The sequence below is a fragment of the Culex quinquefasciatus genome, chromosome 3 (assembly GCF_015732765.1).
Source record: "Culex quinquefasciatus strain JHB chromosome 3, VPISU_Cqui_1.0_pri_paternal, whole genome shotgun sequence".
NCBI classification, from domain to species: Eukaryota; Metazoa; Arthropoda; class Insecta; order Diptera; family Culicidae; genus Culex; species Culex quinquefasciatus.
Window position 1 is genome coordinate 138,197,401 of NC_051863.1, and position 25,673 is coordinate 138,223,073.

Sequence of the window (25,673 nt, forward strand, 5' to 3'; positions counted from 1 at the left end):
TTCTGGAAAGGCATCAAATAATCCTTTTGGCAAAAACTGCAACCTGGAGTTGATAAATGTGACATTCTTTTGAGGATTGTTTACCTCACCGAGACCAGGAACATTGGCTTCGTTACGATTTAACCGAACGTTTTGAATGATGCAATCGTAGTTGATATTTGATTCGGTACAGATGAATGATGGCTTCCTGCTTGTTGATTGCCTAAAAAAGAAAAAATACTTATTTGACCTTCAATAAAAAGAATCTGTGAATCTAATTTCGCATGTTCAAAAATTAAAGGGGTCGTACCGCCCCTCCGTCACGAGAAATCAAAAAACGGACCTCGATTTCGTGATCAAAAGTTACCCATTTAGGACAAAGTTTCATGCAAATCGAAGAGGGGTGGGGGCAACTGCTATGTGAGTTGGCGAAGAATGACCCTTATGCCACATAATATGAAAGAAGAGAGATTTTTTGTGTTTACCTTCTACCAAGCATATAATCGTTCCCAATGTTTACATATTTGTCTTCTGCTAGTGGTTCAGGATTTACACACGTCAGTGTTGCAAGAACCACAACAACACTGAAAGAAGAAAAATCAATTGCTTACTCAACTTTTCTTACTAAACAGTTAAAAATATACCACTTGAAAAGAGTCCACTTCCAACGCATCTTAAGTTTTGTTGTATTAACTCGATGAACAACATTCACAGATGTGCTCGATTGAACGGCTCAATTCCGACTGAAATAAGCGACTCTCTGTCGTTAGCCGTCGAATCATATGAGATAAGAATATTAAGAAGTATGAGTTTTAAGAAACATCAGCGTTATCAAAAAGCGATGCTCAATAGTTTCTGTTTCAAATTTGTGGTCAAAGCATTTGAGAAATTGAGAAATTTCGTTTGTCGGAGTAATAATTTATCAAAAATAATGATCATAACTTATTTAACAAACATCTTCAAAAATAATTAAATTCAAACTGAAAGAAAAATCACGCATGCGACAAGAACCAAAGTTGTAACCCTTGCTCGAGTGACGATGAACTAAGCCTCCGAAGGGACAAGCAGCTTCCGATGCTGCACCAGAAGATAAGCCCGTTATTTTCGCATTGAGACTGAAATCTCGGTAGGTACTATCAGCAATAGTTACTGCTGCTGCTTTCCTGCAACCAACTTTTCCCCTCAAGAAAGCCTCCAGAACCAAGACACAGGCGGCATGAATTATTTATGGGTCGGTGATTTCTCCCCAATCGTCCCTTCGAGACTTGGGAAAGGAAAGTCTTCCCCACAGTTTCACCACATCATATGAGAGGGCATAATTGTCCTCTGAGTTGAACTTTGCCCCACTGGAAACACTGCAAAATTGCACCTTGCAGTGGGGCGGAAACTGTGTGGCGTTGGGGTCAAATAAGTGGGTTACGCCCCTCCCCTCTGAGAAATGATTCAGCCGAGCGTACTGGAGTGAGGAAATTGATGATGTTTAACGTTGATTACTCTTAATTTAAATTATATTTAAACAGAATGAGAAAATCAGCACTCCTTCGCCAGTGAAAAGAAGATGAAATCAGGAGTTGAAAAAAAAACTCAACTCGAAATGACTCATCCCATCAAGAGCAATAAATATCAAGATTTTCTGCTATCTCTCCGAGGAAATCAAATTCCCGTTCGGTTGCCCCGTGGGCTGGAAGGGGGCTTTCCCCTTTTCAAATATACAGCCCAGTGAAAATATCAAGGATCAATACTTGAGATGGTTTCCCTCGTCGAGTTGTGTTTGAAGTGCGTTGAAACGAAATTGAAAGTACAACATTATGGCGTCAAAGTACGGTAAATTGGGATTTTTGTACTTGAGCTGAATCTAATAACAGAGTCGAGGAAAATCGCAATAAGTTTACTGTATTGATGGAAGCATCTATCGTAAGTTGTTGGGTGAACTGAAGAAAAGTTATTTTTGTCTCATTTGTCGAGATTATACTGTAGAAAATGTTCACTAGAAATAGACAAATTGCTACATTTGATTTCTTTTTGCTTAAGTAATAGGGTGACAAGAATATTTTGGAAAATCTCAAGAGATACCCCCTGGCTCGATTCTTCAGGCAATAATAAGCAACTTTGCCAATTTTGAGCCTAATCGGTTAAGGTTTAGGGGTCGCTTTTTATCGTTGAAGTTTTATGGGGAAAATCATAAAAATGTATAGAGAAAAACATCGATTCAGGATCAACTCGGATCGTTTTGCAACCTTCGACAAAGTTGTAGGGAACTGAATTTCCTACAAGAATCTCACACTCACTTGGACCATTTTGGGAGAGACTTGTGCCACCTGGCTACAACATACTTAATCGATGTTTTTCTGCATGCATTTTCGCGATATTTCCCATATAAACTTCAACGATAAAAAGCGTCGCCCAATTGAATAATTTTCCAATTAACCTTTAAAATTATATTGATGATGTATTTCCTATATCCAGGTGATAATTTAATTAATTTCAGGTTCTTTATTTCATTTTAAAATTTTTTGTCATTAAAAAAACATACATTTTTCGTATTTTTCATTACCTTATTTTTAACATCAAATTCAAGTTCTGCGACACAATTTTAGTCAAATTTGATTGGTTGATTGCCTTCAAAATAACCAAATACATTTTTTCAGAATTTCGATGCCTCTGTGCTTTCTTGTACTAAGCTTACTAGAATTCCTATCCAGTTAGTATATGAGAGCACAGAGGCATCGATTTCTTAACCGGCACTTTGGCCGCCATCTTTGATTTAAAAATTCTCAATCACTTTAGAGTAGCTTAGGGGTGCAACTAAAGCTTGACAATCAATTATAAAAATATATATATATTTTTTTTTTCGTGATTCGATTATCTGAAGTGATCTTTTTCCGAGTCTGGCTGTATTTTGAAATTTCCAATATTTGATACACATATTGCAAATGAAGCGAAATTTTGTATGTATTTTCACTTTATTAGAATTTTTAAGTAAAATACGGACATTTTCACAAAGTTCCTTTATTTAGAAAATTCTCAGATTTTTTGTTGTTGTTTTTTTTATACAAAGCGAAAATTTATATATGTACATTATGTTTTTTTTGTAAGACAATACAAAAACCGTTTTTACAAAACTACACTGCCCCTGATCGCATAAATGTCCCATATGCATTTTCATCGATTTCGAGTTGTTGATGCAGTTTGGTTCAAAATTGTGTGCTCTTTCGAAAGAGCATATAACATCCAGTACTTTGTTCAAGAAATCAGGAGGAAATCCAGTTTTTTCACGAAAATTTAACACGTAGCCTTATGTATGGGACAAACTTTAAATGCGTTTTTCTCAGCTTGCTGTTTTTGCATATGGGACATTTATGCGAACATGGGCAGTACACGAATTTTCATAATTCGCAATATTAGATTGAGCATACATCACGTGGCCTTCAAATTTGAAATTTTTAACCCATCTCCCCCTGCGTGACTTTTTATCTATACAAAATTAAAACATCTGATGTTCTTAAATCCTACCAAACTGTTTTAAAAAAAATATTGTTTTGATGTTAACAGCTTTTTTGAGACCTAAAGAATTCACTAAAATTTAATGCGATTCATAAGCAGAAAGAAGTGTCCGGAATTCGAAGCAAAAGTGTTCGGATTTTGAATCATGACGCTTATCAAGTCTAGACTGTACATAAACTTTCACAAAATACCACATTATGAAAATACAGCATTTGCAATAAAATTTGAGATTATTTTTTTTAAATACAATGTTTTCTTAAAAAAAAATGTTTTTTGCAAACAATACTCTAATAAACTGAAAATTCACATAAAATTTCATTTCGCTGCAAGATTTGTAAATTTGATATTTTTTGAAAAATACGGTATTTTAGGAAAATTTTGGGATTTGAACAAAAAAATCAAATAAAGTGAGAATGCATTCAAAATTTCTTTACGTTTGATACTCATGTTGAAATAACGAAAACGGAATATTATCGTTATCGTCCTGTCGATAACAATAGAGCTATCGTTATCAAACCTCGGTTATTTTATCTTTCATAATTTATATAGATCAACTTAGAAGAACATTAAATTAATAAAAATATATCATAAACAACCTATTCATTGCAGAAAAAGAAAAGAAAAATAACATAACTAAAAAAAATATGTGGGTAATTCTTTACCAACTCACACGAAATCGGGAAAAGTTGCCCCGACCCCTCTTCGAATTGCGTAAATCTTTGTCCTAAGGGGTAACTTTTGTCCTTGATCACGAATCCGAGGTTCGTTTTTTGATATCTCGTGACGGAGGGGCGGTACGACCCCTTTCATTTCTGAACATGCGAATAAAGAGATGTTTTTTCAATAATTTGCAGCCTGAAACGGTGATGAGATAGAAATTTGGTGTCAAAGGGACTTTTATGTAAAATTAGTCACCCGATTTAATGGCGTACTCAGAATTCCGAAAAAACGTATTTTTCATCGAAAAAACACTAAAAAAGTTTAAAAAACGCTGCCATTTTCCGTTACTCAACTGTAAAATTTTTTGGAACATGTCATTTTATGGGAAATTTAATGTACTTTTCGAATCTACATTGACCCAGAAGCGTCATTTTTTCATTTAGAACAAAAATTTTCATTTTAAAATTTGTTGTTTCTTCTAACTTTGCAGGGTTTTTTTTAGAATGTAACAATGTTCTACAAAGTTGTAGAGCAGACAATTACAAAAATTGTAATATTTAGACATAAGGGGTTTGCTTATAATCTTCACAAGTTATTGAGATTTTACGAAAAATTTTTTTTAAAAAGGTGGTCGTCGTTGATCATTGCCGTTCATCGTCACCCGCGACAGACACGGACGACGAATCAAAGAGAAACGCAAAAAGAAACTTTTTCAAAACTTTTTTTTTCGTAAAATCGCGATAACTCGTGATGTTTATAAGCAAACCGCTTATGTCTATATATCAAAATTTTTGTAATTGTCTGCTCTACAATTTTGTAGAACATTGTTACACTATAAAACATAAACCTGCATAGTTAGAAAAAACACTAAATTTTAAAATGAAAAAAAAATGTTCTAAATGAAAAAATGACCCTTCTGGGTCAATGTAGATTCGAAAAGTACATTTAATTTCCCATAAAATGCCATGTTCCAAAATTTTTTACAGTTGAGTAACGGAAAATGGGAGAATTTTTAAAACTTTTTTAGTGTTTTTTTTTTCGATGAAAAATACGTTTTTTTCGGAATTCTGAGTAAGCCATCAAATCGGGCGTCTAATTTTACATAAAAGTCCCTTTGACACAAAATTTCTATCTCATCACCGTTTCAGGCTGCAAATTATTGAAAAACATCTCTTTATTCGCATGTTTAAAAATGGAAGGGGTCGTACCGCCCCTCCGTCACGAGATACCAAAAAACGGACCTCGGATTCGTGATCAGAGACAAAAGTTACCCCTTAGGACAAAGTTTCACGCAAATCGAAGAGGGGTCGGGACAACTTTTCCCGATTTCGTGTGAGTTGGTAGAGAATTACCCCATTAACACTGGAACGCCCAACGCATGTCCAACTTACACGGACGCCCAAGCCTCCAAAAAAAGGTGGAACGGTAACTTCAACTCGCTGGTTCTCGGGCATTACTCAACCAATCAAGATGATTCTTGTGTCCAGTGATTTGTTAGGATGTCTAGATGATTCTAGAACTTTACAGAACTTAATTTGATCAAATCTGTAATTTTTGCGATAAAAAACATCGTTCCACCTTTTTTAAAACGGCTGCCTCCGCGGAATTTTCGGCGAATTTTTTTTACACGCGAAAAAAAAAGTTGGAACGATGTTTTTGATCGCAAAAAATACAGATTTGATCAAACTAAGTTCTGCAAAGTTCTAAAATCATCTAGACATCCTAACAAATCACTGGAAAGAAGAATCATCTTGATTGGTTGAGTTATGCCCGAGAACCATTGAGTTGAAGTTACCGTTCCAACTTTTTTGGAGCCTTGGGCGTTGGAATGGGTTATTTTTTCATTTAGAACAACATTTTTAATTTTAAAATTTCGTATTTTTTTCTAATTATGATTATTTTTCGGTTATGTTTTTTAGAGTGTTTATTGTTCTACAAAGTTGTAGAGCAGACAATTAAAAAAAAAGAAATGTAAAGTAAACAGGTTTGCCTGTAAGCATCACGAGTTATCACGATTTTATGAAAAAAAAAAGTTCAGATTCGTGATTAGGGACAAAAGTTACCCCTTAGGACAAAGTTTTACGCAAATCGAAGAGGGGTCGGGACAACTTTTCCCGATTTCGTGTGAGTTGGTAGGGAATTGCCCGTGTTTAAAAGTGGAATTTAGTTCCATTTACTTTCATTTAGCAAAGTTATAAAAAATTAAGCACCTGTTAAATCATTTTTTTCTGTCTTTATTATTTGATTATACTATACATTACAAGGGTCATAAGTGTAGCAACTATCAAAGAAGCGGGTAATCTAATGAAACTTACCATTGTCTTCTTAGACCATTTTATTTTGCATTACTTTCTGCACTGTTCCGGAACAAGGTGTAGTCAATCAAAAATACCAAACAACATTTCCATAATTAAACTGAAATCGATTGACAACCACGTCCCGTGCACCCGGCTCCGTTTCGTAGATCGTATCTGTCCCAGCAGCATGCATCGACGACCTGCTTCCTTGCGCGCGCGCTCACTCGAGCAAACTGTGCCCCGTGTGACTGTCAGACACCAGATTGGCACTTCCAAACTTCCCGTGAGCTGCGCTGGTGTCTGCAGCATCCCTATAGTTTGGAGCGCCCAGACGGAATCCATAAAAGTGACATTATACAGTCTCAATTTTCCCAACATTTCGAATATTATGCTTCCCGGCGTTTATTTTTTTTTTTTCGACTTCGACTAGACGGGGTGTTTTGGATGCTGATGCTGATCGTGTTGTGTCTGGTGTAGATGGTTCCTGTTATATTTTTTTTTCTCGGTTCAGAAGCTTCATCTTCATGCGGACTTTCCGGCAGATGATAAAAAGGGATGTCAGACCTAGAGGGGGGATGGGAACGGCCTCAACAAAAACAAAGGGGAACATTTTTAGCGATAAAATACCAAACCAATTTCTCCATCAAGTGTGTGTTCCGAGAAATCATGGATGCCAAAAAAAGAAAGTCTGATTCTATTTGTTTCAAAAAACAATTGAAAATTGTTAAAAATCAATTTTATTTGGCTTTAATTAAGGATAAGAAAATTGTTGTATAAAGTGTATTTAAAAAAGTTCAACAACTTCCCTCTGTTCAGGAATTGTGTTGCTTTGCAACAGCACATCACAGCCAATATCAGTGGAAGCCCTACAGAAGCCGTACCACCCAGCAATGATACGAATCCGTTTTCATATTCATTGATTCGGGTTTTTCCAGCACCAAGCATTTTCAAATTTTATCATCGGCCTGCAAAAAAGAGGGGTGAGCAATCAGTGTGCGCCTTTAGTGGAGATGTTGCAGCGGAAAATCGTCTATCTCTGTGTGAGAGAGCGAAAGGTGCGTTTTTCTTGCAAAACTGTGCTGTTACTGAAAAATGTTTTTGAGCATGCGAGTGTTTGTGTGTGTGGATGTGGTTTTGTGTGATGCCAGTCAGCCACACATGGTGATGGCAGGAGCAAATGTTTATTGGTCCAGACAGCTCGCGTTATGGGAGTGGGCTAGGTTCTACAGTTTCTGAAGTTGATAGGGAATGATAAAACCAAAGTGCGGGAATTATTTGGCACATTTTGTTAAAAGAGGTAAGCTCGTCCTTTTTCTTATGTTTTAGGTTAGAATTCAGACTGTTTAAAAAAATATTTATCCGGAATTCACCAATTCATTTAATTTTGCACGATTTTTGACGGTTCAAAGTGCATTTTCAAGCTACCGTTTTTAACTTTCTGTTGTTTGCAAAAAGTTAACTTTTATATTCCCCTATATTATAGCATTATAAATTTAAAATAACTTTCCTACCCGTTTTTCACTTACCCATTCCCCATTCCCAATTTTCCCAACCCCAAATTTCCCCAATTCTATTTTCCCCTAAACATTATTTGCCAATTTACACTTACACACCACACCTAACAGATTCGGAGCGTTTGGTATGGTATGTCCACGCATCCTTCCTTCCCTGTTGATTATGTGAAATGTGATCCGTTCACAGAATCTATCTCTACGATTAATGCAACGCAGTAGGCCTGGCCGCTTTAATATGCACAAGAAAGGACTTGGGGCGTTAACTAACCGCAAGTTCTTCCCGGATGCTTTCTTCGGACTGGCTGCGCTTGTGTTCGATTAGATTAGATTGAATAAGATTAGATTACATTAGATTAGATTAGATTAGATATGATTAGACTCGGAATTCACCAATTTATTTAATAAACTTTTTATCACAAAAATACGATTTTGCCAAACTCTACCCAATAATTTTTCTTCATTTTTAAGATATATTTCAGTGGACAAAAAGTACCAACTAGCAACTGGATATGAAATACGATTATACTTAAAAAAGATTGCTCGATCAAATTTCAAAAGTGCCAAATAAATCGATTTAAGCGATTTTCAAACATAAGTAGTGATTTTGAAAAATCTCAAAATATTATTTCAAAGGATTGAGAAAATTTTCCTTTTTAACATTCCAATAGTTTCCAAGATATCATCAATTGAAAATTTAAAGCCGATTAGGTAGAACTTGGAAAAAATCATTTTCGGTTATTTCAATTCTTTAGTTATTAAACAATATTTTTCAAAGATGGACAATTTCTTTTTTAAATTTTCTTAAATTATGTACCTTAAAATTTAAAAAAGACATGTTTATTCAAAAAAAAACAATAAAAACGATCTAACTACAAGGAATAGGGGGTACAAGGGTAAAGCAGTTTAGCATATTATATAGACACTTTTACATTTAGTGATTTTTTTGGTTGTACATTTTTGCTCGGGGGATCTCTTAGAACCCATTTTCTGGTGATAATTTTATCATATTCGTGTTCCTGAGACAATTTCACAATAGAAACATGCACAAAAATGTTTATTTTCATCCATTTTAACCCTTTAAAAAATGAAAGTTAAAAAAAAAATCTTCGATTCACATTTATTGAAAATCAAGTTCGTTTCCAAGGATACTAGATGACACCAGAAAAAAAGCAGCTTCTTAATTTTTTTAAACTTTCATTTTTTATAGGGTTAAAATGGATGAAAATAAACATTTTTATGAATGTTTCTGTTGTAAAATTGTCCCAGGAACACCAGAAAATGGAATCTAAGGGGTCCCCCGAGCAAAAATGTACAACCATAAAATTCACTAAAAGTAAAAGTGTCTATTTAATATGTTAAACTGCCTTACCCAAAGCGTTCTCAGTCTCAGATGGTAGTCCCAGATGTCCCCTACAAGCTGCAGGTCAAACCGAGTTGATATCTAGATGGAACACATTTTTATTTGAGTTTGAAAATTATGCTATTTTTTCACCAAAATGCCAATAACTCTCTGTAGATTTAACCAATTGAAGTGATTCTCCCTGCATTTTGTTGCAGTATTTAAGCCCTTTCAGATGCATTTTGAATTTTGAAATTATATTGAGTTTTGCCAAAGTTATAGCATTTTTAAGATTTCTGACGTTTTTGAACCTTCAAACTTTGTGTCCCGATTTGCCCCACTTCCCGTTGACCTAGAGTGCTCATATTTTGGCCAGATGCTAGTTATATATGTACAAACAACCCCTGAAAATTTCAGGCACATTGGTGAGGGCGATGCGAGATGGGTATGCTTTGCTCGTGGACTCGCTCTTAAGATTTTTCACGTTCCGTGAAATATCCACGATATTTTGTGTTTTCAAAAAGTGGTCCCCGTGAAGCGTGAAAATCATTAAGCCTACGATATTATTAAACTAGTTCAGTTGGTTGTAGCTGAAAACCGGAGCCGTAGTTGGACACAGAGTAGGCAAAATTCAGAAAGCCGCTGCCGGATTTAGGATGTTTTGATAGTTTATAAACTTAGCTGCGGAGAGTCTTTAAAACAATCGATCGGATTCCAGAGATATTTGCAAAAAAGTAGACAAAAGTAAGATCCGCAATTTTCCCAGTGCTCTCACCGAAGCCGAACCTTAAAAAACATAGAAGTACTTTATGATTCAAAATTTAATTTTACATTTATTGTTGGAATTTTTGTCGGGGTAATTCATGATGTTTCTCAATTTTTTTTATATTAATAGCTTGGCAAAAAATAAACGTCCTAAATTCAGATTTTGTGATAAAAACTTAATGAAAAAATGCATTTTTTTTTCGGTGTAATTCTTTTGATGAATAATCCTAATCATAACCTACCTCATAACCTCATAACTTTGACGAAGACACCAACTCGATAAGAAAATCCCTCCTCAAGTCACAATTTTGAAATATTTCCATAGCAAATGTGTATGGATATCACCTAAATTTGTATGGAGACTTGTATTCAGAAATCAATGAAGCAAAACGTTAAATCAAAATAAAAAAAAAAATGGAAAATTAAAACGTTTTTTTTTGCGCACTGCTTCGAAACAAACAAGTATGAGAAAAACAAATTGTAATTCAACCATTGATACTAGAGAATAAGGTTTGCATGGGAAAAATTTAATTAAAATGGGCAAACTCTCTTAAATACAACATTGCCAACAAGTTTCACAATTTCCCTTAAGTATTCCCAACAGTATGATTCTGATTGAATATTTTACAGTTTTATTCTTTTTTAACTTTTTCACTTTTTCAACCTTTTTTTTCTAGAACAGATTTTAATCATTATGTGTGCAACATTTTCCGCTAGCTTTATCTCGCTCCTCCAATTCTCACCAATTGAAACAGTATCCCCTGGCAAACCCCATCAGCAAACCAACAGCCAGTTTTTGCTACGCAACGAAACTTGGAATCCCTTTCACTAGCAGAAACTTCCCTCCCCCCACCCAACCACCAAAAAACAACAGCGGCTCCCCCTTGATGTAGGCAACGTTCGGGGCGCGGGTGGATAGAAACCATTTCGCGCACTAATTTACATATCGTGGAACATAATTAAAATTCCATTGAATTGTGTGTATTCCTGATTTATTGGCCCTGCAAACAAGCAACAATGTGCGGGCGCACGTGGTCGGGTGGTTTTGCTTGGCTGTTTGTGGTGTGGGTGGTGGTTGTTATTTTTTACTGCTAACTGGGGGGTGAACGTGGGGACACATGGAGGGAGGAAGTAATTTGTTTCCAATATGCACTTGCTTTGTGTGTCCTTTAATGGAGTTGGTTTTGAATTGTAATTTCATTCGATTAAATTGATGGTGAATTTGTTTATTTTAGTGATTTACGTACTTAAAATGGTCAGCGTTGAATGTATTTGATTTATTTTCATTGAACTTTTCCTTAAATTGAGTCCAATCATCATAACTTTTTCCTTTCAGTGGCTAGTGCAGCAGCTGCTCAAACTTTACTAAACTCTCGAAAGCTGCTTATTATCTCTCCAGTCTCCATAAATTACCACGTCTGCTTGCCCGGAGTTGAGCTGTACCGAATTTGGCAGACTGCCCGCACTGCTTCCTCTACACAGTACAGCAGCAGCAGCAGCAGCCGGAAGTTACTCCAGATTGCAGCACAAAAGTACGTGAAAACGAGCGGTTTACGTGCTGTATCCTTAAGGAGATTGAGCGGAGCGAGCACGTGACTTCACGTGATCCTTGCGGGAACGCGTGGAAAAGTTCGCTCAACACTCAATTTTCCGGAAAATTTTCACGATGCAAGCGTGTTTTTTTTTTGGTGTAGTACGTCAATTTTGTAACCAGTGTCACACACGTCACGAATTGGCTGCAGTGTGCGTGAGAAGCTGAGTGATCTCACTTTGGGGAAGTTGCTCAATTTGGTACGACACAGGGAACTTTTTCTGATGATTCTCAGTTTGTATGAAAATTGTTCAATCGGTTTATTCAGTGTTGATTTGAGTTTATTTCTGAGTATTTTTTGAATTTATTTGCAGGGCATTTAAAAAAACGATTTCAACTTCCCAACCTTTTTATTTATTGACAATAAGTTTAAAAAATGCTAATCTAAAAAAATGATATAACAGGTTACACGAATTTACAGGTGGATTAAACAACATCTTATCACACATTGACCAAATCGTCTCATGTTTTGGGTAAGACTCGTCAAGAGTTCCCTTTGGGCATAAAGAAGGCTGATTTTTTAAATAAATTTTTATCAACAAAAATTAAATGAATAAAATTTAAAACTTCGAAATTTAGATTCGACGTTACAAGAGATATATTCGAAGAATTTACCTCCAAATGCAGCTAATTTGGTGCATCCAGCATTGAGATATCGTAAAACTTGTAAAATCAATTAGATTTTTTTTTTCTAAAAACGCGTTACAAATGTGACAGTTCACTTGAGGGACATCCATAAATTACCAAGAGGGTTATTTTCAAAAAATGTCCTCGTGGTTTATGGACGGCCCTATTCCGTGTGGCATTACTATAAACTTAAATCGTCTGAATGGCAATCAAATCATGAAATATATCGATGAAACTTATTGAAAAGATTCATAAATTAAGTCTAACAGTCAAAACAGGTCAAGTGACAATATTCAAAAAATAAACAATCTATCTATTAGCATTTTTAAATTGTAAAGACAAGTGGTAAGATTCAAAATTCTGATTAAACATTTTTCAAACATATAAAAAAAGATAGCTTTTTTGTAGCTAACAATATCATCATTATTTAAATAAATTTGAAAAAAATAGTTGTAAAAAATATGAATTTTATGAAAACTTATATAGTTCATTCAGCTAGTTGATGACGAAAGACAACATTGCGGTTAAAGTCACCATAATTCGATAAACAAAATTTAAATTCATCAGCTTCTGAAATATGGTAAAACATTTTGAATTTTATCGATTTCATCGCTTCATATGAGCTTATTTTGTTACTTTCAACATTCGCTGTGTTTTTTAATTTTATTAATTTATCTTTTGGTGATCTTTTCAATCAGAATATTTTTCTAATTTTTTGAATCTTCTAAACTCTTTGAAATGTTTTAATTGTTATACGTTTCACCTTCTCAAATGTTGAACTTATTTTTAAATCTATTATTTAAATCAAACCTAAAATGCCCAGCTTTTAGGATTGATTTTGAATCAATATTTTTTCTCTTTTTGAAGCCTTTCACAAACGATATCCGATTGGAAACGTTTTAAGAATAAATCTATAAAAAAAACATAATTAAGTTTTCTGTAAGCACGTCTTAAAAAAGTTCTTTAATAATTTGTTTATTCTATCGAAACAAGCAAAATATATATTTTGCAACCAATGTTTATAGTTATGAAACAGTGAAAAATGAATAAAAAGCATAATTCAAAAAAATATTTGATTAAATCTTAAAAAAAGGAAATGTTTTGATTTTATTTGGCTAAACCCAACCCCGTCTCTTGGTTGACTTCGATGTTAAAATGTGCAAATAAAAACATTTTCAGCCAATTTTTTATCTTTAAAAAGCATTTGGAAAGAAGTACTCTTATAATTAAACAAAAAATATGATTGGAAGTTTGACTTGAGACTTTACCAATGTTTTGAAAAATGTACTTTTTTATTTGTGTTTCCAATAGTTTATGTGAAAATATGCATGCAATGATTTTTGTAATATCCTAGACTATGCCTCTATGCATTTTTTTTACAATTCAAATGATAATGGTATAATTCTATAATAGAAAATGTAAAAAACAAGCAAAACATTTTGAAAGTTGCTTTAAAAACACGGCAAATATAAAAAAGGCATATGATAATGATAGGAGGTATAAACATAAACTGAACTAGATAAATGCAAATAAAAATACTAAAAATGGAGCAAGGAAACCGTAAAACAAGAGAAGAAAAGTTTTTCGTAGAACATAAGCGCTGAACACGGAAATTAGAAAAAATTTCGAGTAAAAAAAAAGGGGCATTAGATGGTTAAATAAAAAACGTTACAGGTTATGATGAGAAGAATTTAGGAGAAAGTGTAACTAACCAATTTTCAATATCCACATTTTTAACATTAGTGAAAGTTTGTTACCATTCCAGTTAAAAATTTTTCTAGATTACTTTTTCAAAACCACTCATGTGCCATGGCTTTCCTATGTACATAGGACCTATTGAAAAAGTAAGCGTGATTTCATAGTTACAAAATCAATCCTAACATTTGAAAAAGATCAAAAGTATACATGTAGTAAATTTATATTTTGTTCAAATAAAAGAAAATAATACCGAAACATTTTTTTTTATTACATAACGGAAATATTTGCATACCATCTAAAAAAATCGTGAAAATGTTTAAAAAAAACTTTCTATTGATTCAAAGAAAAAAAACTCAGAAATGGAAAAAATGCAAATTTGCAATTTTATTGTCTTGTTATCATTGGAAAATGTGTTTACTTGAAATCCCCAAAAATAACAATGCATAGAAGTTCAAAATAGCTCTCATTTTAGTACTGAAAAGCTCAACTTTTTTGCACTTGAGCAATTCTCTACCAACACCGGAAATGGATTTTATTTGCATTAGGAAACAGCGTAAACTAGTCATGCGACGTATCAAACTTCTTGATTTTGGATGGAGAGTATCCTTAAAATGTATGATTACCTCCGGTGACCGGTTCCCAGGTTCTCCGGTGGCCACATCCGAAGATCATATTAGGCAAATTGCTGAAACCACTCTTGCGACATATCAAACTTCATGTTTTTAAGAGAGGAGTGTATAACTCATGTCCCCATCTAAAATCAATAAGTTTGATACGTCGCATGACTGGTTAACACTGTTTCCTAATGCGGTTCCGGATGTGGCCACCGGAGATCGGTGGAACCGGTTCCGATGGGTCCTATGGTATTTAATATTATTCTAGGATTGTTTTGCGTGACTATTCATGGTAGAAGAAAGTTTATCAGTTCACAATTGGATAAATCTGACACTTTTTCCAAAAATCCGGATCTTCCGGTGGCCTGTACTCCGGCCACCGGTCCGTGCAGTGCGATTTTTCATCGGATTATTGTTCCTGGTGCAAAACGAAGCTTTTGGTGTATAGCAATCGATGGTTTGCGCGAAATCATGTTGCGGTAATTTTTTGGGCCCTTTTTTTCCACTGTGCATTGGTTCACCCATACAAGTCTTCATACAATTTTGGCAGCTGTCCATAAAAAAATGGTACGTAAATATTCGGAAATCTATTTCTTTTGAGTGAATATACTGATCTGATGGTGTCTTCGGCAAAGTTGTAGGTATTGTGGAGGACCATTGAAAAAAAATATGTACACGGAAAAAAATGCCGATTTTTTAATTTACTTTTTTTTACAAAAACTCGATTTCCCAAAATACGCATTTTTTTAATTTTCGAGATTTTTTGATATGTTTTAGGGGACAAAAAAACCGCAACTTTTGAGCCATAGAGAAGTATGGTAAAAAAATCTGCCGCAGAGTTATGATTTTTTGAAAAAAAAAATCAATTGTATACAAAAAAATTGGACCTAATTTTGAGATGTAAATTAAATTTGCAATCGAAAAAGTACTAAACAGATTTTTTGAAATAGCGTTTCATTTACATGATATAGCCACCAAAAGTTTGATTTTAGCGAAATATTTGCAGTTTTAATTTTTTTGAAAATAGTGACCTTAAGAGACCAATTCTGATTTTTTGTTCGTTGAAGAGTTGAGAAAATTTGTTATATAATTGTGTAAAAGACATTGCCACTAGTGAACAACAAAAACATCCCCTCCCATAACTCCTCGGGACTGTTTGTTAAAAAATCTGAACTTTTTGAGAATGACAAAAAAGCTAGATTTTGAATAAGAATTGAAGAAAAATAAAACAAATTGAATTTTCCTACAAACCCCCACAAGTTAACCACATTGTTGCATCAACCAGAACTCCCTCCACCTTCATTATCACTTCGATAAGTTACAACCGTATCGATCCCACCGGAACGGGGCCGGAACGACACTCCCCCTTCCACCCCAACCAGTAGAATGAATGACAACACGACATCCTACCCCTTTCCCACCCACCCAAATATCGATTTCATGTCCATCCAACGTCCTGTAAGCGAGTTCTGCCCCCCATCCCTTGAGGAACCCGACAAAGTCAAGCACTTTTTTTATTACGTTATATTTTATGCTACAGTTATTCTTGTTTTTCCCCCCTTCCAGCACTTTTCCCGCACACTTGGAACGTTCATTTTAAAATAATATCAAACTTTCCCGCACTCCTCCCCCCCAGAGGATCAATTGGCTTTCCCGAGAAGCTCGGCGGGGACCGGGGAGGCCCGTTGAAAGAGTGCTGCTGCAAAACCACCCTATCAATTTCTCTGTCTGCAAAGTTGTGGCAAAAAGTCTGAATTGGTTGTGCGAGTGCCAGTGTGTGTGTGTGACCTGCTGTCTGCAGTGCGCCACGCTACGAGCAATAAAGTTCAATCTATCAATTTGATATCAAAAATGGCCAACCGTGGGTGGATGGGTGGTGACTAAAGGTGATGGTTTGATGAAAGTGGCCAAGTTGGGGGGGCACGGTGTTTCAGAATTGGAATATTTTGTGAGCTTCTTTGCTGCAGTATGTGTAAATGGGAATGCTGTCAAAATTTACTGTTTAGAAAGAAATCATAAAAATAAATTATTTTTAGAACAAAACTCCTATTTGCAACTACCGAGGATGATCTAAGCCACCAGGCGCTGTTATTTACCGATTTGAGGGAAAACATTCACGATTGAGAAGCGACCAGAAACCGAAAAATAAGGAAAAACCATCAAACCGAGCAAGAAATTCTTCGGAGAAGCAAAAACTTTTATTGAGTTCAAATTGGTTAGTTTGTACAACAATTTGCTCACGTTCGACGACGGCAGCCAAATGCCAAACTCTCTGACAGCTCCCCCCTCGACGGTGGGGAAGTGTAAGTTTCAATTTAATGGTGTTATCAGTTTCTCTCGGCAACTTTTGGTTTCGTTATTTTTGTTTTGTTTTGGGAAATGACTTCACGTCTTTTATTTTCTGTTGAGACATTGTCACTTTGCTGGTTTACAATTAGCTTCATCTTTATTGTCTTTTAATGGCTTTATCTGTTGAGATCATCTCACAACAATTTAAGCCTTCAGCCAAAAGGAAGCCTCCAGCAAATCCAAAGACCAAAATCACGAACAAATCGTTTCTAGCCGCTGGGAGCTTTAATTTATGTGCATAATTACGACTGTTGCTTTTAATTAGGAAATAATGAAATTTTCTCCACTTTCCGTTTTACGTTACACGCTCAATAAATTTCAATTATCGTTTCCGCCCAAACTCACCTTCCTCCTCGCGCAGGGGTAGGTCCAGGTTCCTCAGAGGTTTTCCGTTGCTGTCCTGCTCGTGATAGTGATGCTAGTAGTGAGTTGTGCTGAACCAAAGTGTAGTGGCCTGACCGTTGGCGTCGGCAAGCAATTTGTTTCAATTGTTTTGTACTTGCTGGATTGAATGGGGTGGGAGTTTCTTTTCAGATTGGGGAGTGGCATCAATATCGATATTTTGAGAAAGGAAAATGGTATAATTTAGGGGAAATATACCTATTTAAATCACTCTAAGCCGTTCGACCAATTCTCATCACTTTTGCCATTTTCCGCTATTAAATCAACATTTTCAGATGTTTCATCAAAGGAGAGTTGCTTGCTCACTTTTATTTGACCTATTTATTACTTTGGAACAGTCAAAAATACTTTATGAAAGCTGTAATTCACGATCAAAGTGCTGATAGGCCGATAATAGAAATAAGCTGAGAAAGGGTATAGTTCCCCTATTATGTGAAAAACTTTCGGATTATTTTTCCACATTGTTGCTTTCTTTAGTAGCATTGAGTAATCAAAAATAATCAATTGATATTTTCTTTTTATAATTATTTTGTATTTTTGTATTTTTGTATTTTTGTATTTATGTATTTTTGTATTTTTGTATTTTTGTATTTTTGTATTTTTGTATTTTTGTATTTTTGTATTTTTGTATTTTTGTATTTTTGTATTTTTGTATTTTTGTATTTTTGTATTTTTGTATTTTTGTATTTTTGTATTTTTGTATTTTTGTATTTTTGTATTTTTGTATTTTTGTATTTTGTATTTTTGTATTTTTGTATTTTTGTATTTTTGTATTTTTGTATTTTTGTATTTTTGTATTTTTGTATTTTTGTATTTTTGTATTTTTGTATTTTTGTATTTTTGTATTTTTGTATTTTGTATTTTGTATTTTGTATTTTGTATTTTTGTATTTTTGTATTTTGTATTTTGTATTTTTATTTTTGTATTTTGTATTTTTGTATTTTTGTATTTTTGTATTTTGTATTTTTGTATTTTTGTATTTTTGTATTTTTGTATTTTTGTATTTTTGTATTTTGTATTTTTGTATTTTTGTATTTTGTATTTTTGTATTTTGTATTTTTGTATTTTTGTATTTTTGTATTTTTGTATTTTTGTATTTTTGTATTTTTATTTTTGTATTTTTGTATTTTGTATTTTGTATTTTGTATTTTTGTATTTTTGTATTTTGTATTTTGTATTTTTGTATTTTGTATTTTTGTATTTTGTATTTTTGTATTTTTGTATTTTTGTATTTTTGTATTTTTGTATTTTTGTATTTTTGTATTTTTGTATTTTTGTATTTTGTATTTTGTATTTTGTATTTTTGTATTTTGCATTTTTGTATTTTGTATTTTTGTATTTTTGTATTTTTGTATTTTTGTATTTTTGTATTTTTGTATTTTGTATTTTGTATTTTGTATTTTGTATTTTTGTATTTTTGTATTTTTGTATTTTTGTATTTTTGTATTTTGTATTTTTGTATTTTTGTATTTTTGTATTTTTGTATTTTTGTATTTTTGTATTTTTGTATTTTTGTATTTTTGTATTTTTGTATTTTTGTATTTTTGTATTTTTGTATTTTTGTATTTTTGTATTTTTGTATTTTTGTATTTTTGTATTTTTGTATTTTTGTATATTTGTATTTTTGTATTTTTGTATTTTTTGTCAATATTGTCAATCAACTGGTAGTCTTCAAAACCCCCCTGCCTCGACAGCTGAAATTACATTGCGTAAAACTCATTTCAAAATAGATTATCCGAGCCTATCAAACGCTCATATAATTTCCTGTTGAAACCTTTTACACCACCATCCCTACTTCTTACATCAATTCACCTCTCCTGGCTCTTGATGAGCTTTTCATGACAAAATGAGAATTTTACACCGTGTTTTCCTTCAGCCGAACGGCTTCCAGCAACAAAAAGGGGACAAATTGAAAATAATTGCCTTTTGATTGTGCATCAAATTTGACGGGAGATGTTTTCATAACAAAAAAATGCCTCATTTTATCGCGACGTTCGCGAAGAAATTAGATTTCATCCCCTTCTAATCTTGAGGAGGAAAATGTATCGCAAGAGCAGGATTAATAACGAAAAAATAATGTCACCCCCTCCGGGCTGAACTCCATCGCAAAAAGCTGAAAGCAATCCCAAGTCTACTCGCCAGAAAACTGAACGATCACGTTCGCCAATTTCCAATGAATACAAAAATTTGCTTCATCATGTGCTAATGCATTTCCGGTTCTCATCAGCGAGTGGCTTCCCGGATGGAGCTTGTGGAAAACAAGTTTTCCCTCCAACGAGACGACGACCACAGGATGATTGTGCAACAAACCGACGCTCGCTTGAAAAGTGCCGATTTGGACGGTGCGATGAAAGCTTTTCTTTCTGTAACAAGGTTCAACGTCCGGCGCCCGTCCAGGAAGTGTGGAAGGAGCTGTGAGTGAGCTGAACGGCGTTGGTTAAGAGCTGCAAATTGAAAATTAATGTTCCGTTCGGGGAAAAGTCGATGCCTTCGTGGAAGTACACCTGAGAGGTGCATTCTTTAAACCTTTTCGTGTGAGCTATAAAGTTCAAATGAAAAAAAAAATACAACCTGGTTGAGGACATTGTTTTCATTGTTGTTCTATTGTTGTGTTCTTCTGTTGTTCTGTTGTTCTGTTGTTCTGTTGTTCTGTTGTTCTGTTGTTCTGTTGTTCTGTTGTTCTGTTGTTCTGTTGTTTTGTTGTTATTTGTTCTTCAAACGTTTTTTTTAGAATTGCTTGAGTTAAGTTAAAAGTTCCTGTTTGCGGTCGAAACGAAATAAAAAGAAAGTCGCGACGAACTCTAAACTACGTGTTGTTCTTTATTCTGCTTGTTCGAGAATGATGCTTCTAACGGAAGTTTTTGGGGGAAGTGACATTTACTGGGCCTTTTGCTGTGTCAGTGTGTGTGTGATGTTGTGTTGGGAAGTGGACTGTACACGGTTAAGGGATTTAAGTCAAATTCTACACACTGCGTTGGTTCTACCCAAACATCCTCCCCACCTTGAGGCAGTAGCCTCAATCAGTCGGTAGTGGAACCAACTTCTGGATCGGTCTCTGGTACTCCGTTGTTCCTCTGCGCAGCGTGACGGTCCGCACGATGCCATTACGATCCGGATGTGTCGCAACTACTCTGGCCAACTCCCACTGGGCCGGCGGGGTGTTCTCGTTCTTGACCAGCACCAAGCGGTTGACCTGCAGGTTGTCGATCTCCGATTGCCACTTGCTGCGCGGTTGCAGCGACGTCACGTACTCGTTGCGCCAACTTGTCCAGATTTCTTCTACTTTCTGCTGGACGAGCTGCCAGTTGTCCAGTCGATTGCGCGGTACGTCCGAAACGCTGGGTTCCGGCAGGAGGTTCATCGGCTGCTGGATGATGAAGTGTCCGGGGGTGAGGGCCTCGCAGCTATCGGGAGAGTTGGAGATGGCGCAAAGCGGACGCGAGTTGAGGCAGGCCTCGATTTGCGTCAGGATGGTGTAGAGCTCTTCGTAGGTGGCCGACTCGTTTCCCAGGACCTTGCGCAGGTGGGTCTTCGCACTCTTGACCGCAGCTTCCCACAATCCTCCCATGTGGGGTGCGGAAGGCGGAATAAAGGTCCACTTGATCCCAAGGTTGGCAGCGAAGTGGGCGGCTTGTTGCTTGAACTCGTCGGTTTCGAAAAACTCCTGCATCTGCCGATCGGCTCCGACGAAGTTCGTCCCGTTGTCGGACCATATCTCGGTGCACAGTCCTCTCCTGGCGATGAACCGTTTAAGTGCACCGAAGAAGGCCTTCGTGGACAGGTCGCCGGCGACTTCCAAGTGCACAGCTTTCGTACAGAGACATACAAACACTGCGATGTAGCCCTTTGTCACGTGTGGTTTCCTTGGGTTGCCGCTCTTGACGAGGATTGGTCCTGCGTAGTCGACTCCGACGTGGACGAATGCTCTGGTCGGCGTTGTTCGCACCGCCGGAAGACTTCCCATCAGCTGCTGAGCGGTTCTGGCTTTCATTCGGCAGCAGCGGACGCACTTTTGCAGTTGCTGTCGCACGACCGTTTGGCATCCCATCACCCAAAAGCGCTGGTTGAGGGTTGAGATCACCAAGGTAGGCCCTGCGTGTAGGTTGTCCAGGTGAAGGTCTTGAATGACAAGTGTTGTCAGTCGGTGCTGCTGCGGCAGAATGGGCGGGTGTCTCATGTCGTAGGGGATGTCGGCGTTCTGCAGCCTTCCACCGACACGAAGCGTTCCGTCCCGGTCGATGAACGGAAAGAGCGGGCGCAGCTTGCTCTTGTTGGAAACTTCGGTCGATTTGCGCAGGCAGGCAATCTCCTTCGCAAATGCTTCGTGTTGTGCTAGTCGTACGAGTTGTAGACCAGCTACCTTGAGTTCCGCCGGTGTCAGCGGTCCGGTTAGGCGCTCCGCCTTCGGTCGAGCCAGGTTGAACAGGTACCGTCGGATCGTCGCTAGCGTCCGAGTGCAGCGGCGTAGCGAGGAGAATCGATCGAGAAGGTAGCGCTCCAGTGTGAAGTTGCTACGCGGGGAGCCAATCTCCAGACAGAATGTGCGAATCTGTCGTTCTTCGAGGGGTGGTGCCTTCGGTGCTGGTGCTGCGCAGTGTTCCAAGAACGACTGCTCGCTGTGGGCCCAGTAGGGGGAGTCCCACCACAGCGGATGGTTGAGCAGCTCGAGCGGCGAGATCCTCGCGACGCACAGTCGGCCGGGTTGTCCTTCGATGACACATGGTGCCACATGCTCCTGGGCAGGAAGTCCAGGATCGCTGACGTTCGATTGGCGACGAAAGTCTTCCACTTGCGGGGGTGCGCCGACAACCATTCCAGTACGATTGCCGAGTCCGTGAAGGCAAAGTGTTGCAGCTCGAGGTGGCACAAAGCGAGGGAGACTCGCTTCATCAGGGCGGCCAGCAGCCAGGAACCGTTGAGTTCGAGCTTTGGGACGTAGATCTGCTGAATTGGCGCAACCTTGGTTTTAGCGCAAATCAGCACGATGTGGATTTTCCCGTTGCGGTCCGCAGACCGACCGTAGACAACCGCAGAGTACGCCGACTCCGAGGCGTCCGAGAATCCGAGCAGCTGCAACTTGCCGTTGAAGGCTGGAATTCGGCGGGGCACGCGAATCCGCTCCAGCAGGTGAAGCGTTTGCTTGATGGTGTTCCAATCTGCTTCGGGAAGGGGTGGCAGCGGGTCGTCCCACAGCAAGTCGTACAGCCACAGCAGTTGGAAGATGATTTTGATCTTGACGATCACTGGAGCGAGCCATCCGAACGGGTCGAATAGCCTGGATGCGTCGGAGAGGAGTTGACGCTTCGTGTTCGGGCTGTTGATGTCCAGGTTGACCTTGAACTCGAATCAGTCACTAGTTGGAGACCAGTGAATCCCAAGTGCCTTGACCGACGCTGTCACGTTCGTGAACTCAACAGGGACTGGTCCCTGTCGGCTGTCTGCGATGTTCTCCAGCAGCTCGGGTGCGTTGGAGGACCACTTTCGGAGGACGAATCCAGCTTCGCCCAGGATGGTTGTGATCTGGCCAGCTAGCTCTTGAGCTTCTTCGACTGTGTCGGCGCCGGACATCAGGTCGTCCACGTAGAACCCTTTGAGGATCCTGTCAGCTGCTACGGGGTGCTTCTCAGCGTTGTCTCGGGCCGCTTGTCGGAGAGACTCGGTCGCTAAGTAGGCTGCGCTTGAAGTGCCGTACGTCACCGTCGTCAGACGGTAGTGCTGCACCGGTTGGTCGGGATCATCGCGCCAGACGATCCGCTGGAAGTTCGTGTCCTGCTTGTCCACCCGTACTTGCCTGTACATCTTCTCGATGTCGCTCACGAAGACCACGGGGTAGGTGCGGAAGCGGCAGTAGACGTCGTACAGGTCCTCGTTGTTGTTTGGACCAATCAGCAACCGGTCGTTCAACGACACGCCAGAACTGGTTCTGCACGAGCCATCGAAGACGACACGCAACTTCGTTGTTGAACTGTCCTCCTTCTGGACTGCGTGGTGAGGCAAATAGAAGCACTCGCTGGGGTGCTTGTCGACCTCGGATTGCGGGATGAGCTCCATGTGTCCCAGTTGCTGGTACTCGGACATGAAGTTGCGTAGGCTTGCTTGAACGGCGGATTCGAGAGGAACTTCCGCTCCATCGCATGCAGCCTTCTGAGTGCCGCACCGAGCGAGTCGCCCAATGCCGGCTTGGAGTCGTCGAAGGGGAGCCGAACCACGAATGTGTTGAAGATGTCAACAGCGCGCTTCTCGTCGGGAGTGAGTACCTTGGCCGCAGGCACTTCTTCGGTTTCCCAAAACTTGCGCAGCGTCTGGTCGATGATGACATCCAGCTGCACCGTGAAGGACACCAGATTTGTTTGCAGCATTGTTTCACCACCGAACTTGCCGGCGACGAGCCAGCCGAGCGATGACTTCTGGGCCACGGGTAGACCGTCCTCGTCTGTAACCTGGCCCGCTTGTAGAATCGGCAGGAACAGCTCGGCGCCTAGGATGACGTCTACCGGTCCCGCTTTGTAGTACTCCGGATCGGCTAGCTGGAGCCCTCGGAGTAGTTCCAATTGCTTGGGCTTGAAGCTTTGGCACGGTGTGGGGGGAGCCAACACTTCAAGCACGTACGCCTGCGTCTTCATCACCACTTCGTCGCTGAAACGGGGTGCAATCTCCAGCAGCGCCATTCCCCGGGTGGTTCCTGCGTGTGTCCCGGAAACTCCGGTTACTGGGAACCGCGCGTTGCTCCGGCTGATCCCGAGTCGCGTCATGCAGGCCTCGCTTATCAGCGACGCGCCAGAGCACGAGTCTATCATCGCTCTAGCAGTGTGGAAGACACCATTCCTACCGCGCAGCTTGACGAGCGCAGTGGGTAGAACGGTGATCTGGACGGCTGGATCACTGGTGACCTCCGCCTTGAAACTCGGAACCGTGGGTTGAGCTTCCATGGCCGGTTGCTGGACCGGCATCGCTGCTATCTGTTGACCCGGAAGCCCTGCGGTAGCTGCCTGTCTGCCGCCGTGTTGACAGAGGAGCGTATGATGACGCTGGTTGCATCCATCAGTCTTGCAGGTGTGCTTCGAGGAACAGGTTTTTGCCGTGTGCGACGTCCTCAGGCAGTTGAAGCAAAGTCTGGACTTCTGCACCAACTCCCGACGGTCGGCGACGCTGGACGCCTTGAACGCTTCGCACAGGAACAGCAAGTGTTCTTTGGAACACTTTGGGCAGGGCTGCGGTGTTGCGACGTAGCTCTGCACCTTCTCAGCTGGCTTGGCCGGCTGCTTTCGTATCTCCTTCTTCGCCCCCGCTCCACTCAAGGTGCACTTTCGTGTGAATGATGAGCAGGTTTCGATGGCGTCGCACCGGTCCTCAAGGAACTTCAGGAAGTCCGTGAGGCTCGGGTTCTCCAACGTGACGAGTTTTTGCGCCCAAAGCGCCTGCGTCTCCTCGTCGATCTTCTCTAGGAGCAGCTGGATCAGCCAGGGGTCCCGTGACTGGTACTGCTCGCCCAAGACGTCAAGCTGTCGAACTACCTCGTCCGAGGTCGTGACCAGCTTCTGGAGGTTGCCAACGGTTGCGTCTGACACGACAGGTTGGTCCAGGAACTCCTTCACCAGTGCGAACACGGTGTACTTCTTCTGGTCGTACTTCCTCAGCAGCTTGTCCCACGCCAGCGGGTAGTTGTCATCCGAGATGCCGAATGAGCTGATTTGGGAGGCTGCGTCACCCTCCAGCAGCGACTTCAAGTACTGCAGCTTCTGCGACGGCCGCAGCGACTTCTTGCTGTGGATGGTGCTGACGAACAGGTCCTTGAACGAAAGCCATTCTTTCCGGACTCCCGCGTACTTCGGGATGTTGATTGGAGGAAGCCGGACGTTGATGAAGGGATCCGGTTGTGCTTGAGCTGGTTGTCCTGCTGGAGGTGGGTTTCCTTGCTGAATCTGGTTCAGCTGGGCTGCGTGGGCCGCTTGGTTGGACAGGAGCGCTCGTTGCGTTTCCAACAGCGCCGCTACCGCAGTTTTCAGGTTGTTCGCCGGCTCAGCGAACGATCGATCGCTGGCGACGGAACCTTCGTCGAGGGCAGCGTAGATCGCCTTCGCTTCATAATACCGATCTTCAAACTCCTTCCGGTAGTCGAAGATCGAGACTAAGTTTTCCAGGGTGGTCGGTGGGGTTCCGTCCTCGAACTGGTCCTGGACGTCGAAGAAACTGTTCCCCAGCGCCTCGAGGCGCACCAGACGCTCCCGGACCTCAGAGAGTGAGGGGTTTTGCGTCTTCACTCGTGTCGCGGTCTCGAGTTCGCGTTTTACTTTCGCAAAAAGAGAATTCCGTTTCGCGGTAATCGATTCCATC

The 25,673-nt window shown here is 39.2% G+C and overlaps 1 protein-coding gene across 1 annotated transcript; it reads right to left on the bottom strand.

The window, feature by feature from the left end:
• Nucleotides 1-20,355: 20,355 nt before the first annotated feature.
• On the bottom strand, nucleotides 20,356-25,672 carry LOC119769267. The gene is made up of 4 exons (XM_038261220.1): nucleotides 23,497-25,672; nucleotides 22,722-23,434; nucleotides 21,983-22,673; nucleotides 20,356-21,926 (listed from the first exon to the last, which is right to left on the bottom strand). Exons 1-4 carry the CDS (start codon nucleotides 25,670-25,672, stop codon nucleotides 20,356-20,358), a joined length of 5,151 nt encoding a protein of 1,716 aa, XP_038117148.1.
• Nucleotide 25,673: the final 1 nt, after the last annotated feature.